Source organism: Physeter macrocephalus, chromosome 2 (genome assembly GCF_002837175.3).
Source record: "Physeter macrocephalus isolate SW-GA chromosome 2, ASM283717v5, whole genome shotgun sequence".
NCBI lineage: Eukaryota > Metazoa > Chordata > Mammalia > Artiodactyla > Physeteridae > Physeter > Physeter macrocephalus.
In genome coordinates, this window is record NC_041215.1 from 87,164,066 (window position 1) to 87,180,354 (window position 16,289).

At 36.1% G+C, this 16,289-nt stretch overlaps 1 protein-coding gene across 4 annotated transcripts in view; it reads right to left on the reverse strand.

The window, feature by feature from the left end:
- Window positions 1-7,646: 7,646 nt before the first annotated feature.
- The window catches only part of PDE1A (phosphodiesterase 1A), a 278,243-nt gene continuing 269,600 nt past the window's right edge, over window positions 7,647-16,289 (reverse strand). Inside the window, exons 14-16 of one of the 4 annotated variants that reach the window (XR_008618789.1) lie at window positions 12,346-12,462; window positions 11,733-11,854; window positions 7,647-10,426 (exon numbers count right to left, since the gene is read on the reverse strand). Coding sequence is in view for 3 of the 4 variants with exons in the window: in XM_024122304.3 (XP_023978072.1) it covers window positions 12,239-12,328; window positions 12,428-12,462 (125 nt within the window). In the remaining variant the exon portion in view is untranslated. The other 3 variants (XM_024122306.3, XM_024122307.3, XM_024122304.3) reach the window with 3 other exon arrangements.

The window sequence follows — 16,289 nt, forward strand, 5'->3', positions numbered from 1 at the left end:
GCACACGGGGATAATTTTGCTAATGAGGCTGGATGGGAAGAGGAATCTGAGTTTAATTCTTTGGCATGGACTTCAAACTAAAATGACCTATGGCCAATAAAAAATCAAATTTGAAACTCTTTTTGAAGTATTTGGCTCATTTAAAAATCTTTTCTATGTTTACATCTATACTTAAAATAACCTTTAATATATTTAAAAAAAAGAATTGCCAAATTTATGACAATCTTATGTATGATATCTTCTTAGAGAGCAAGACATCAATCTTTTTAAGTTTCTTTTTCTTGATTTCTAATAAATTGTAAAATAAAAACAATTTCACAAATTGCTATTTTTTATTATTACCTTTCATCTTCTCTGCACTCCCCAACCCCCAGAATTTGAGGAATGATAATTTTCATGTACCATCTCCCCGATTTTGTATTGCTGAGAAAGTAAAAATAATGTAAATGAGCAGAATTACTTCAGACCTAAATGAATAATTGTAGAATATACTATTTATATCATGGTATTAAAAAAACAACATGCTGCTTAAGGAGGAACCAAAGAGAACATTCTAACTGATACTCTCCTCAAGCTAACTGAGGAATGAGTTTCCCTGGAATTTAAAAATCCTTTTTTCTCAAAAGTAGTGATGGGATTCAGGACATGCTACTCCAAAATATGGCACCTTGGCATAGTGAATATTTTAAGTTGGAGGAGTTTGAGAAAACAGAAGCCGGAGGCTCACTGTGACCTTCCCACCGTCCTTCTCCACTGAAACAGGCTATAAAACCCTCATGTGAAAGGTGTCTTCCCTATACCTGGAGGAAAGGAGCATCTTTGTCTCTGAAGACAAAGGGACTGAGAAGAATCCAAACATAGAGGCCTTGCTAGGTTTCCCCCAGTTTACTATACTTACCTTACACTCTTTAACCTGTCATATTCCTCCACAGCTGTCCATACTTCATAAATACTAGCACAAAGACACTCAGATCTGTTTCTTCGGATCTTCATTTCCTTGTGAAGATTCCTGTGTCATGTAAAACTTATATTAAATACATTGCATACTTATTTCCTATTAATCTGTCTCTGCCATTTTAATTTTTAGACCCAACCAGGAACGCTAAGAGGTGAGAATAACTTTCCTCCGCCACAGTACAGCTACAGTAGCAAAGGTATAACATGGCTTTGTATGAATCAAAGCAATGGCACAATAAGAACTTTACAAAAATTACTTGGAGATGGTTGAACATCTCTTAAAGAATTATAGGAGAATATCTTCTCTCTCTTCTTTATGTTTTAGAGGCTAGCACTTGCCAAGGCATTGCAGTAAATGGGTGGTTTCCCATTACATTTCCCCTGCAGAGTAAATTCTGTGGATGTGTTTCCCTAATCGTACTAATTACGTTACCAGATGTTGCTCTCACTTTCTTCTTTGCCCTAATGGGACATAGATTTCCTATTTTGAAATTGTCACTTATTTGTTGTATTTGTCCAATGTTTTAAATATTATGTGGGTCCTTTATTTGCTTTTGAAAACACTCAACAGTCTAAAGATTAAAATTTGACATGAAGGCCAATTATGACTAAGATAGGAATTATATTACTCATTACACTACTACTAGCCATGCTATACTAGTATAATTACCCTGGACTTCTGTATGATACTAACCTTGAGCTATCAGTTTTCATTGTCAGTATAAATAAAGTTTTCATAGGAAGTAGTTTATTGGAACTGGTTGATATCTAAATGAAATTTTAAAAAATAATTTTTCATAATATGGGCAGAAAAGTATTAAAAATTAGACATTATCATCATAAACCACCAAAAGCTGTACTGGTATAAAATAATTTAATGCAATATTTTTAGAAAAATACAATTGTCAAAATCAATAAATTTTTACTTAAATCATAAAAATCTTTTTTTCATTGTGTAATGTGGAGTCAAAATTTTTTCTATTGAGGTATATATGTGTGTGTGGAGACTCTATATGTATGTATATAAAATACGTATATGTGTACAAATATATATGTACATATATATAATGTAACCACACTGAAATAAAAAAGGAAACTTTTTTTAAAGAGCGAGAAGAGATTTAACCCATTTGCTATTAAGCACAGAGAATTAAAACTTTTTAAAATAAATACTTCCCTAAGTTATCATTTCCATGTTATTTTCTATTAAGGGAAAGCTAGGTGGGAAAGCTAGAACAAACTAGACGAAAGGAAGAAAGGGAGGCTATCTCAACGGAAAGGTAAAGGGCTATGGCGCCAGGGGAGATGGAAAGAGAAAGGAGCCGGAGGGAGAGAGCCCCAGGAAAAAGCGAGGCCAGCTCCTTCTCTCTCCCCATCCCTGGCCACACAACTTGCTCTTAGTAAGTTCCTGCCCGAGGCTGCCAAGTCATCTCCATCTGAATGTGTCTTTTGCACCAGGGTTATTTCTAGCAGCCCTCTTGTCTCTGGTGGCTTGGAAGATTATGGTTTCCATGTTGACCCACTTGGCTTCTAGATGGCATCTGACTTACCACATTTAGTGGATGCATCTGCTCTTCTCACACGGTTTCCACAGTATCAAAGTTCCTCTCCGTTTTTGTTTCTGCCAAAGAAAGGCTTTTTTATTTTGCTAATGAGGACTCTGTGAAATGCTGGGGTTTGCTGGGGTGTGTGCCTGCAGTTTTTGTTGTTGTTGTTGTTGTTGTTTTATTTATTTTTTTGAGAAACTGCTATTTTTGCTTCTAAGTGCACCTGGATGGTCTAATCATGTGTTTTAACATGTCATCCAGGAAGTCTAGAAGTTATTGTTATTTTATCTTTAGGCTAATATTTTTCTTTTTAATATTTGCATTTAAAAAATTTCCCTAAAATCGAATGTCTACATGATATATATCAATATAGCTATCTGTCTCTCTATATATATCATATATATTGATATGTATTTCAATATATCTATATCTATATGTAGTTTTGTCTTTCTAAAGCAAGGACATAAATGCTGAAGTCAATGATATGATCTCTATTATAAAACAGCTGGACTATTCTTTACATGGAACAACCTCCCCATTATGTGGACTTCTAGGATATTGCTAAGGAAGTCAAAATCGTGCAACTATAAGCATGAGTTAATTTTAAAGGAAGAAGGTGGAGCTCTTCTTAGATTCTTATTTTTATAGTTCATACTATTTCAGTTTTTTCAATGTGTCAGTCAATATTCTCAGCACCTTACACGGGCCATTTCATTTAATCATTCTAATAATCCAATAAATAGGTACTCTTACTATCTCCATTTCATAGGTGAGAAAATTGAGGCTTGTCCAAGATCACAGAAACCATTACCGACAAAGTCTGAAACTGAACTAAGGGCCAAATTCAGTCCTTGGGTGAGATATTTCTTGCCTCAGGTCTTCCACAGAAGAACTCAACGAGAAATAACAGCATCTGGATAAATATAAAATATAAATATAAAATATAAAATAATATTGTTAACTTATGTTAACTGAGAACCAACAATGTGTCAAGTACTATCTAGATCCTTTAAATATTCTTCATTATTATTTTATCACTCTATCAGTCTTTGTGGTGAGAGGTTAGGTTAAGCTTAACAACTACCGACTACCAAGGACAATTGAGGTCATTGTTGCTCCAAAGCTTGTATGGTCCCCACTATTAATCATCAAGGCTATAGGAAATCAACCAGGAAATGTGAGCTTTTCTCCTTAGCAAAGTTGGTAAGGTAAGATTAGTTACAGTTAATATATCTCTGCACCAGCAGACCCATCTTCCAAGGGTAGACATGAGACAGATGGGGAGACCTTAAAGTTTTTCTCATATAATTCAGGTTTGCTTTTAGCATGCTATTAAGAATTAATTAAGAATTTATGCACTCCCCATTTGTCTGCTCTGAGAAAAAACATAAATGGTTTCTTGGAATTATGTAGATCTAAAGTGCTTGAAAAGTGAGTCTCATTTTGATTGAATTAACTAGAGATGTTCTCTGAAAGGATTAACTCAATCATATATCAAACATTTAGGACAAACAAGAATAAACTTTGCCTTCCTGCCTTCATTTATTTATTCATATTCATTTATTCAACAAATATTTACTGAATACCTACTATGTGTAAGGCTAAGTGCTTCTTTACCTTAAAATCTGGCAGCAAACATGACGTGGGGAGCTGCAAGTTTCCAGCATGGAGGGGTATGAGATGTGTTCATCTAGAAAAGAGGATCTGAGAGTTCTGAGCAGAGTGATGTGAAGAGGCTTTCTGGGAGAGCTGGCTTGTGCTCAGGTCCTTGGAGGAAGGGGGGACAGTGACAGGTAAAGATGGCAAAGAGAGCAGTAAGATCCACGCAGAGGAGGCGTCCTGTGCAGAGGCATAGTAGAGATCCAGGAGTAGTGAGTGGTGTAGTGAAAGCTATGGCAAAAAAGATAGCTGGGGTTAGACTGTGAAGGGCTTTGAGTATTATGCTAAAGGGTTTAAAGCTTACTCACATGTAAGCCAGTGGTTCTCAAAGTGAGATCTCCAGTCCAATAGCATCAGCATCGCTTCAGGCTCTCCCCGGGACTTATCACATCAGAATCTCTGAGAGGTGGGGCTTAGCATCTGCAGTTTAACAGACCCTCCAAGTGATGTTGATGCCTGCTAAAGGTTGAGAACCAGTGCTGTAGTCAGCCTTGCTAAACTGCTCTGTGGGCCTTGAATGGGGGACAGGGGTACTGGAAGTCATCATCTCCCTTATCCTCACCGTAGCTACACAGGCCCTGGGGAAGCTAGAGCTCCTAGCGGTGATGGCCACTTTCACTGGCAACCTCTCTCTTTCATGCTAGGGTACAAACTCCTTGATCTGAAAAGGAAGCAGGGGTCGGCCCAGGGGCCAAATCTGCCAGATGGCCTGTTTTTGTGTGCCACTCCCATCCCCCAAGTTAAGAATGGCTTTTACATTGTTTTTGTGTTTGGCTTTTACATTTTTAAAGAGTTGTAAAAAAAAGAAAAGGAAGAGAAGAAAGAAGAAGAAAATGAAGAGGAAGAAGGAGGTGGACGAAAAGAAGAGGAGAGAGTGTGATGGAATGTGGCCTGCAAAACCTAAAATATCTACTTCCTGATTCTTTATAGAAAAGGTTAACTGACCCCTGGTGTAGACAGGGAGAAGCTGTTTTTGAGACGAAGAGTGATAGGTCCAAAGAATGAATTAAGGATATTTAGTATAATAACAGTATGCAGAAAAGAAAAATTGAAAAGGGCTAGAAGCAGAGAAGCCAAATGTGGAACACAAGTGAGATGGTAAAGATCTAAACCATGCAATGCTCTTTGAGCAGAAAAAAGGAAATGGGTCTTTAATGCTTATAGAAACAATATAACTTAACTTTCAGTTGACCCAAGTGCTATGCCATAGCAAGGTTCTCAACAACTGGAGAAATCATAGACTGTGTCCAGTTCAGCAATTTCTTGGGGTCCGGTTTGGTTTAGTTTTGAGGGAGTAGGACAGTGTTGACAGGATGAACTCTGGAGCTCTTGTCTAGTGTAGAGGAAAAAACCTAATCTCTAAGTGCTTAGTGGGTGTTTCGGATTATCTCCATAATATTTAATTATTGCATAGAACAGTGATATGTATAGAAATCAACCAGTTATCTTCTTAAAAGGCCAATTCCAGTTCAAAAGTTCTGGATGGGGCCTGAGATTCTTCATTTCTAAGACATTCCCAAGTAGGCACCACACTTTCAGTAGCAAAGTTCTAGACTGAACACCAGTGGTTATCTGAAAAGCAAACTTTTAAGGTCACATATTAAGCATGGGAAATAATTCCTCCATCCACAGAAATCAAAGCCACCTTTTCTGCCATAATACATGATTTAATTGGTCACCAAAGCACACCTGCCCCTGCAGTTGTTCACTGGAAATTCTGTCCTCTCAGAGTGGTGGTTTTTAGGGACAAGTGCTTGGATAGAGAATAAAGCATAGGATGGAATAAAGGTTAGAAAAGGAAGATAATGGATACAGTGGGTGGAGAAGACAGGACCAATCCTCCCACAGTGGCCAGGGACAGTCTATCTAGTGGTTTGGGGAGCCACACTCCGACTTCGAATCCAGGGTCCTCAACTTAATAGCTGTGTGATCTTACACAAATTATTTACCTTCTTCTGCCATGGTTTCTCATCCATAGGTGGGGATAACAAATCCTCAAAGAGCAGTTAGTTGCAGGGAGTAAAAGAGATAATGTCAGAAAATAATGTAATGCAGTAGTAAGACTGTAATAAGAACTAAATAATTGAATCTTTAATTATCAGAGATAAAAAGGTATCAGCTTGAGATGCAAAGGAAGCTCTCCAACCATCACAACTGGTAAGGAAATAACCTAGAAATTTATTAATGTTACTAATGTTACTAAAGGACAAATAGCCCCCAAAAGAGCTTTAAATATACATGTTGGTCCATACATGGGATGTACCTTAAGTATTTGGAATTCCATCCAAAGAAATTGCATGTATGTAATGTGGGACATCATTAGGTGTTTGTTTTTTGACTCTAAAATGTATGTTTTCATTGTAGTTTAAGGCTTGTACTAAAGGACGGATAAACTTTGAGATATTTAGGAAAGCAATTAAACAGAAGCCACAAGGCTTAACGTAGTTTCCAAAGGAAATATGTGTTTTATATCTACATTAAACAAAATTAAATTATTTTCAAATTTAAAATATGGCTTTTGAAAGCTTTTTGATATTAGGTGAAAACTTATCACGGAATCACATTTAAAGTAAAAAGTTCAGTTAAGTGTCAGGTATCTGCTGACTAGATAAATTTTTACATTTTCATCAGATGCTTTAGCATCACAGAGACACAGCCTGAGAGGTGACACATATTGTGCCGATTACTCTTAATTCAGTTAATTAAAACTCTCTAGGTCTTCACCTTGACTTGACACTCTTTGCTTCTTTATTATTCTCTGGTATTACCTTATTCACATTGTCCTTCTTCACAGAGCTGTCCTTTCCACTGTGCTTCTGTCCCATCCTACACAGATGTAGTAGAAAGAAAAAGAGGTCTTTGGTGTCAGCGTTCTAGGACCAATTACAGTCTGGAATCTGCTGCTTGAGACCCACATGGCTTTAGACAAGGCTCTTCCTCTGAGACTTCGTTTCCTTACTCATATTGATACCCACTTTGCTGGATTATTGAGGATTAGAGATAATATTTGTTAAGTGTTTACCGGGAGCCTGTACGTAGAAAATAGGCAATGAATATGAGCTTTTGTTTATTATTTGTTACTGAAACATCAACTCATGTGCCATCCATTCCAAGAAGTCTTCTTGGAAGCCCTGAAGATGGAGGCAGGTTTTACCTCCTTTAATACCCGGAGGTGCATTTTACTTGCACCTGGTTACTTTCATATGTGGCGTTTTAGCTATTCATGTGTATAGATTATCTCGTTTATAAAATAGGAAATTTCTACAGGAAAGATTCAGGTTTCCAGAATCCTATATGTGCCATGCATCTAGCCAGGAGTATGCAAATAATAGGTGCAATAATAAATGCTCAGTGAACATTTCTTTCATAGAGCAAAAATCACTTTCTGATTGAACTCATATCAACTTTCAAGATGGTGTACTTCTGGTTTTCCCTGATTTTGCCAACTTTTCAATGCCCCACCAAATTGAATTACATCAGGCACCAAATGGTTCATGATATTTTCCCTCAGGTATGATTTATTTAACAATCATATACAATAGGAAATACAGAGAATTACAGAATAAAAACACAAGAATTGTAGCTTGTCATGTTAAAAATTAAATAAAAGAGATACCAGCTAAATAAAAAGGCATATGAAATTGTTAGATATACGTTGAGTAGCTGAGGATACAAATACAGAGCAGGCCATTTAAGGCTCAGCAGCCTAATTCATCCATCCCTCTCTTTAGGATGGATTCAACATTGATGTTGGCAGAAGGGATGAGCACTGGTACCCTCTGCTCTGACTTCCTGCTAATTAACATGAATTAGTGCCTGTCTTAGAGAGAGAGAGAGGAGGAAGGAATAAGGCAGATACAAAGGAGAGCAGGAGAGAAGGGAGGGGAAGGAGCAAAAGAGGGAGTGAGGGAGGGAGATTAGGGGGAAAAAAGTGCTTCAATAGCGTGACAACTCTTCTGAAGAGATGGAGCGAGTTTTCTCCACTCCCCTGGAAGTTCCGTCACAGTGCTTTATAAATTACATAACCTGGAAAATTAGGTTAAACCCCATATACAGAAAATAATGACTTCATTATATTCCTCTTTTTTTTAGTAATAGTCTATATATCTTAAAGTATTAATGGGAACAAAGTGGACATGTTTCTTATGACAATTAAGAAGCAGTGTTTAAATTTATTTCTCTGTTGAGAGACTCTATAGCTTTACTGAGAGACACCTGGCTCAAATAGGAACAATAGTAATTAGACTTCCCTGACAGTCATATTCTAAGCTTAAATGCAGAATATTTTCTAGCTTGTAAATAGCTACCTTAAAAAAGACATTAAAAGCAGTAGTTGCAGTTTCTCCATAAATAGAAATAAGAAATCCATTGTAGGACAAAAAGTCACCATGATGTACATATCTATAAATTTTCCCCAACACATCATTATAGATCAATCTTTACTGCTTACATTTAAAATATCAATTGCATTATAATGTCTATGATACAATTCAATTTTTTTTTTTTTTTTTTTGTGGTATGCGGGCCTCCCTCTGCTGCGGCCTCTCCCGTTGCGGAGCACAGGCTCCGGACGCACAGGCTCAGCGGCCATGGCTCACGGGCCCAGCCGCTCCGCGGCATGTGGGATCCTTCCAGACCGGGGCGCGAACCCGGTTCCCCTGCATCGGCAGGCGGACGCGCAACCACTGCGCCACCAGGGAAGCCCCAATTCAATTATTTAGCTGTGTTCTACATATGCTTCAGGTGAAACAAAATCTAAGGAACTTATTCACAGAACATTTAAAAGCATCTTATACACAGTCTATGCACAAATATATCTTAAATTAAAATGCATACCTAATATGCATATAGAATATGGCTTACACATGAAAAGAGATCTAAGTTGTGAGTTACAAAATCCCACTACTTAGACTTAAAAGCTTGTGATTGCATCCATTTCTAAAATATTGCTTAGCATTGTGGAACCCAGGGAAGAAGCATGTGCAACAGAAAACTCATTAGGATGGACAACCCACCTTCACTTTATTCTTTAATTGATGGCTACTCTTAATTTTTTCCACCCAATTCTACCATTCACAAAGACAAATTCGCTTAGTCTCACAATCATTGAAGAGTTTGTACAGTGAAAAGTTACAACACCTACTTGTGCTTGACCTTTCTTGTCAGCTAATAACAAATAAATGTAGCTCTTCAGTTTGGAGCAAAGGCAAGGCTCTGCACATGCTCAGGCAAAACATGACAAGGAAGCAGAGTCTCCAAGGGTTGCAGTTTGTTTCTGTGTGGTAAAATTATAAACTCACGTCAAATAACATTATCTGTACAGAAAAGTGTAGGATTCCATTTTCATAGACATTTTTGAATACACACACAGACACGCACGCACACACACTTCTTGTCACTTATCCCTTGGCCTGTGATATATTTTGTTACATCCTGATGGGATCAACACCCCAGAAGGCAAATTCCATTCTCAGTTCTAGTGTCTGTCTCCAACAATGGCTGGAGGTTCTTGTCATCTTGGATCGTAGGTAATGTGTGACTTGCATTGTGATGACACCCATGTAGGTGATGCATTAGTGCCTTGAAATCACAGGGATGGATGCAGGCTGGTCCACTGCTTTCAGGGGCAGGTTTCACTGTGGTTTCCCAGCTTGAGAGTTACAATGAAGAGTTCATCAGGTCACAGAGCCAGAGCTCTGATGCTCCATTGTTGTTATAGGACTTCAACCACAGCTTCTGAGCAGCCCAGGCTCTCACTTTGTTCCCATGTATTTAAAATAACAAGGACAATCGAAATAGCCTCAGAGCTGCAAAAAATATTTTTCTATAATTTTGTTTTTGCTTTCCTTTTACTTAACATCTTAAAAAATTTACTGTAGTTACAGCACTCTGTATAAAACAAAGCAAGAAAGTAACATTTTAAAATGCCTCATCTTCTGCACACATATTGCATAGTTGCCTGTGCAATAACTGGGTTCAAACTGATGAAAAATTAAAACTGTCCAACTTTTGTCTTAAAATTTTCTCTGGCTTGATTGAAGAAGGCCAAATTGTGGAGGAAGAGCAATGGCAGAAGCACTGGCCAAAATCTCTGGTAGCAACTTTGAGTGTATTTATTTGGCTAGAATTACTAGTTCAGAATTTATGTTCTTCTCTTATATGAGTCCATAAAATGGCCTGTTTCCAAGTGTGTGTTGAAAGAGGAGAATATAGGTTTGTGGAAAATTGAGGATTTAGGATATTTTAGTGCTGTTCTCATTATCCTGAAATAAAATCCAAATGAAAATGAAGATCATGTTTTAGTCATATATAGGCATCAATCACTGAATGGCAATTTCATGTTGGACTTCATATAGCTTGTAAAAATAAGGGATTTATCAGTAGATAATAGATATTCTTTCTATCAGTTGGAATTCTTCCAACTTCTGTGTGTGCGTGCGTGCGTGCATGTGTGTGTTTATGTATCTTTACAGTTTGGATGGAGGGTATGCAGAAAAATTGCTGTAGCTAATATGAGACAAAATCTTTAAATTGTTTAATACAGAGCTGGTTTTTAAAATTTCCATCAACTTTGTGGCTTGATTTCTATTTACAATTCCTATGTAAAATAGTAATCACAGTCACTAACTCTGGAATTGTTGATAGGACTAAATGAGATAATACGTATAAGGTGTTCATCACAGTGCCTGACACTGATAGTTGCGGTTAATGAAACTATTATTATCAATTAAAGAGTCTTACAACTAACTCAAGAATACTGAGAAATGAATCATCTTAAAAGCTAATCACATTTTAACTGTGTCATATCTAAAACAACATTTAAGGAGCTACTGATAGTATCTCAAAGGCTTGACATGGTACCTGCAGCATTTTCTCTTGTCCCTACCATCAAGGTACAAGATAGCAGGACTCATTTTTATATATTTTTTAAGGAGATACTAAGACATCTCTACTATAAGAAACACATTCCTCCCTTCTAACTCCCTTCTAACTGTCTGCACCTTCTCTGTTGGTCCAAGACAGTGGTTCTCAAATTTAGTGTACAGAAATAGCAGTAGACTGAATTATTAAAAATTCAGATTCCTAAGGCATCACTCCCACAGTTGGTAATTTGGTAGATCAAAGGTGAGCCCTAGAAGCTGAATTTTTTTTTAACATCTTTATTGGAGTATAATTGCTTTACAATGGTGTATTAGCTTCTGCTGTATAACAAAGTGAATCAGCTATACATATACATATATCCTCATATCTCCTCCCTCTTGCATCTCCCTCACACCCTCCCTATCTCACCCCTCTAGGTGGTCACAAACCACCGAGCTGATCTCCCTGTGCTATGCGGCTGCTTCCAACTAGCTATCTATTTTACATTTGGTAGTATATATAAGTCCATGCCACTCTCTCACTTCATCCCAGCTCATCCTTCCCCCTCCCCGTGTCCTCAAGTCCATTCTCGACGTCTGTGTCTTTATTCCTATCCTGCCCCTAGGTGCTTCAGAATCTTTTTTTTTTTTTTAAGATTCCATATATATGTGTTAGCATACGGTATTTGTTTTTCTCCTTCTGACTTACTTCACTCTGTATGACAGTCTCTAGGTCCATCCACCTCACTACAAATAACTCAATTTCGTTTCTTTTTATGGCTGAGTTATATTCCATTGTATATATGTGCCACATCTTCTTTATCCATTCACCTGTTGATGGACACTTAGGTTGTAGAAGCTGAATTTTTTAAAAGGGAATCATTGATGCAAATGTCCACAGATTTTAGCAAATATTGATGTTGTTTCATAATAGGTACTTGCTTTGTTATTATCACTCAGTGTAAACATTCATATTTCCTACATGATGTAGAAAAGGAAATTGGTATAAAACATTCATATTTCTTTTATGGAATAGTGGAAGAAACCAGGATTAAACCTCCCCATAGGATATAGCTTATTATTTTTAAAGGACTAAAAGGCCTCAGTAAATATAATTTTTATGGATGAATAAGTCAAGAATCCTTTGAAAAGGTAAATTTAAAAGTTAAATATTTAAAGCTTACCTGTTAATGTTTTGCTCCAGAAAATAGAGATTTAAAAGAAGAATCCAGGAGGACATTTAAGTAAGATAATTGTTTCTAATGATATTCTACAAACCATCCACTTCAGAAATAAATTTCTCATCTAAAAAATAAAATTACCTCTCATGTTTAAAATGACAGAAGCCTTTAAGGTGTTTCAAACCTATGAATGTGTCTCAGCATGTTTTTCTTCGGCACTTACTAGATCTTCTGAATTCTTATGAAGATCAGGCTCACCTAAAAAAATAAGCAAACAAATAACAAATAAACAAAAACAAAATAGGTCTGAGGAAAAAAACCTAATAAGGTCAGAAAACTAAAGCAATTAGGAAAATGTTGAAGACTGGATTTTACAGTGGATCTGTGGCACATTTCTCCAAAGATACCAAACATTTTCTTTTCAGCCTGTGGATTTATAGAGTATAACAAATCATCTTCTGGTGGTTATACAAATTTGTAAAGTTGCAATTTAATCTAGGAATACAGAAATGAAACAGATAAAACATGTTTAAATATGCATTAAATCAAACATAAAAATTATGCATGTTTTCCCCAAATATTTTTAATTGAAACAAATTCTTTTAAACAAACCCTCTGATGTTCAGTGTCTTTTATCACACATTGCTTAGTTGCTATGAATTTAAAACAAATGAGTACAAGAGAATGTAATGTTTAAGATAAGACATCATCTGCCAAAACAAACTATTGGAATTTATAATCTTAGAATCACTCAGCTTCTATATAAACCTTGAAAAAAATTAGCATGGAAAATGTTCCAACATTTCTAGAGAGGTTGCAGAGAATCTATCAAAAATAGAAACGTAAAGCAAAATGTACAGATAAAAGAGTCTTATTATATAAGAAAGTTTAAAAAATGAGCAGAAATTAATTTTTGAGTCAATTATGATGTCTATATATGACTATATGATAATATTTCAGAAAACAGTCATATATGATAGAATGTTCTCTCCATTTGAAATTTGATTGAAAATATACTAACAATTAAACTTTGCACCAATTAATTTTGAGATCATTTCTCCAACAATTATATAACTATAAAATTAGTGAACATATAGAACTTAGGGAGTATTATCACAAAGCAAAATTATTTTGCCCCTTCCTTTCTCTTTAAAATATATTCAGTGGGAGAAACTTATCTTCTGTCCCAAGTTCAATCTTTCAGAGTCTCAGGACTTTGCCAATCATTCTTAGTTAATAAAAACATCGTGTGATAACATTAAAATGCCAGTGTCTTAGGTCTGGTCACATATAATACACATCAATCTTAAAACAAAGATAAAACTTCTTCCCAACCTTGGGTTTGCTGCAGAGTTTAGAAAGGGTGGTGATGGGGGGAGGGCATGATTGATGTTTCTTTCATTTCTTGTTTGCCCTCCCTCAACTGGCTACCTTGGACTCGAGCTGGAGCAAGGGAGAGAAGAAGGCTAAGAAGAGCAGCAAAGTTCCTCTATGACTAGTACTACTGTAGGATGGCTTTGCACTCACTAGACCAGGCAGGTGTTTAGAGCTGATTCTATTCTGTGAGCACATTCATGGGCTCTCCAGGGACCTCTTGCCAAGACCATGGCTGGAGACTTCGCCCAACCTTGGTATGGACATATGAAACTCTGGTTCCTTTACAATGTCCACAGCCCCTGGAAATCTGCTGGTACATCTCCAGCTTCTGTCTCCTGAGGTCCTATCATGCTTACAAATATAGGTAGGTTACATTTGGTTCACATGGAACATTCACTAGGTCTTTATTCCTATAAATTACTTGAGAATAGGCTGAAACCTATACAGCTTCCTCTCCTTCAGCTTGTCTGTCACTTTCTAACTTTTTAGACCTCTCACGTAAGAACTAGATTCCATTCCCAATATCCCCCTAACTTCAAGCTCTCCAAGAGTGAAGCTATCTTCCTTTGATCTGAGGTGAAGAGGGAAGCATTTCTACATCTTTCCCAATAGCAGAGAACTCATTAAAGCAATCTTCCTCACAAATCCTATTCTAACCATCAACAACCTGGCCCTTTCAATTGTTTGAATTGGGTGAAGGTTATAAGAATCCTATTATTGACTTTTGGATCTTCTGTGAAATTTCTGCTTCCCAGGTCAATTTGTTTCTGACATTTATCATCTAGTCTTGGCTTATACTTCTGATTTAATATTGTGTTACTTATAACTAGATTATAACAGAACAAAATAGACTAGAATAGAACAGAACAGAGTGGAAAAAAATAGATTGAATTAAAAAGAAAGGAATATAAGTAATTAACTAATTCTCTGTTTCTCAAAATTTTTGAGACTCTTTTACAATGGACAAAGGACACTGAGCTTTACCAATAATCGAATGCTCTTACTTCTAGTGGATAAAGAACTCACCAATAACAAAACAGTGGAAGAGGAGCAAAATAGCAAATGGTTAAAATGCAGCAATTACAAAAAAAAATCCCTAAATGTTACGTAGACTACATCCAAGAGTAATTCCATACATGCAATTAGAAAAGTAGCAATTTAAAACTATGACCAATTCAAGATAAGATTTTTGAAGCACTGGAAAAAAATATATTCCTTGAAACTGTAAAATTCCAGTTGTTTTCATAGGCAGGTATAAAACGTTGCCAATCAATCGCATGGCAGCCAGAATGCTTAGGAAAATACTGACTTAGCAAATTCAAATTCAAATCACATTACTTTTAGTTAATAAATCTTTAGTTGTAGAAGCCTTTACAACTAATTTGGATTACTTGGAAGTAACACTTAGGCTTTCATAAAAAAGGGTTACTTGGAAGGGTTACTTGAAAGTAATGCTTAGGCTTTCATAAAAAAAGAAAGCCGTATCATTCTGATATATCATTCTGACAGAAAAGAAGAACTGATTTGCATTTTTCAATTCATTACAGATCATCTTAGATAATCTTCATCACCCAAGAGTGATCTGTGTAAAAGACCTTCTTGAGAAGAATCCCTATAATCCAAGGTTCCAAACGTTTTTGAATCAGAGTCCCCTCTTTTAGTTTGATGAAATGTATGACCTCCTTAAAGTAAAATTCATAAATAAATGAAATGAAATACATGGGATTACAAGGGAGTTCATTTTTATTAAAATACAATTGTCAACATCTTTAAGTAATCCTTAACATGTGATACAATAATATATGTGCTTCTTTATCAATGAGTTAAATAACAAGGTCTAGCTGCAGGTCTATCAGCTGAGTAATTTTGAAATAATAATAATATCAAATAATACTTCGAGATATACCCATGAATTTAAATATGTTATGAAAATACCGATGATTTCTATTGGTGACAAACACAAATACCCCAAATGTCACTCTGTGTATTTTTGCCTGCAAATGAAGGAAATCCTAAATTTTAGTTAAAGGTTAGTAAAAAAATCACTCTCCAAGTGTACAGGCTCTATCTATATAACCTGGGTTAAAATCTTTTATCTAGTCTAACTTTATTTTATGGGTAAGAAACTGGCCCAGAATAATCAAGTGATTTCCTTCAGTGTAGATCACAAATAGATAACCTGAAGTAAAAATCATTGGCTTTTAAGTCACTATTATTTCAACAAGACCCATAAAGTGACCTAGGAATTTCATTTTACTGACGAGATTTGCAAGTTCCCATACATAGGAAGCTACAGCTTAGGAATGAATGCAATGGGTTTGTTCAAAGCAGGTGCATAGAAGCTTGGTTGATAGCCAGGAAAAAGGCAGTGAAAGTAAGGAAACTTGGATAATTCTGTTCATCTCAAAGAGCTTTTAGGTGTTCATCTAAATGTTGAAATTTGAAAAAAGTAATTTGTAAAATGATGGAAATATGGTTTTTGCTTTATAAACACAGTGTAAAATCAGAGGGGTGCAAGGAGGGGATAGAGGTCATAGGAGGGACAGATCTACAGAAATAAACAGAAATCCTTTAAATTTAGCTAATCTAAATCTTAGCCTGCAATTTGAGCTCACTATTATTATATTAGAATCATAGTATGTTAGCTTTGTAGATGATATAAATAACACTTGCAGGGAATAATGTAAGGCACATGATCAGCTGGGTAT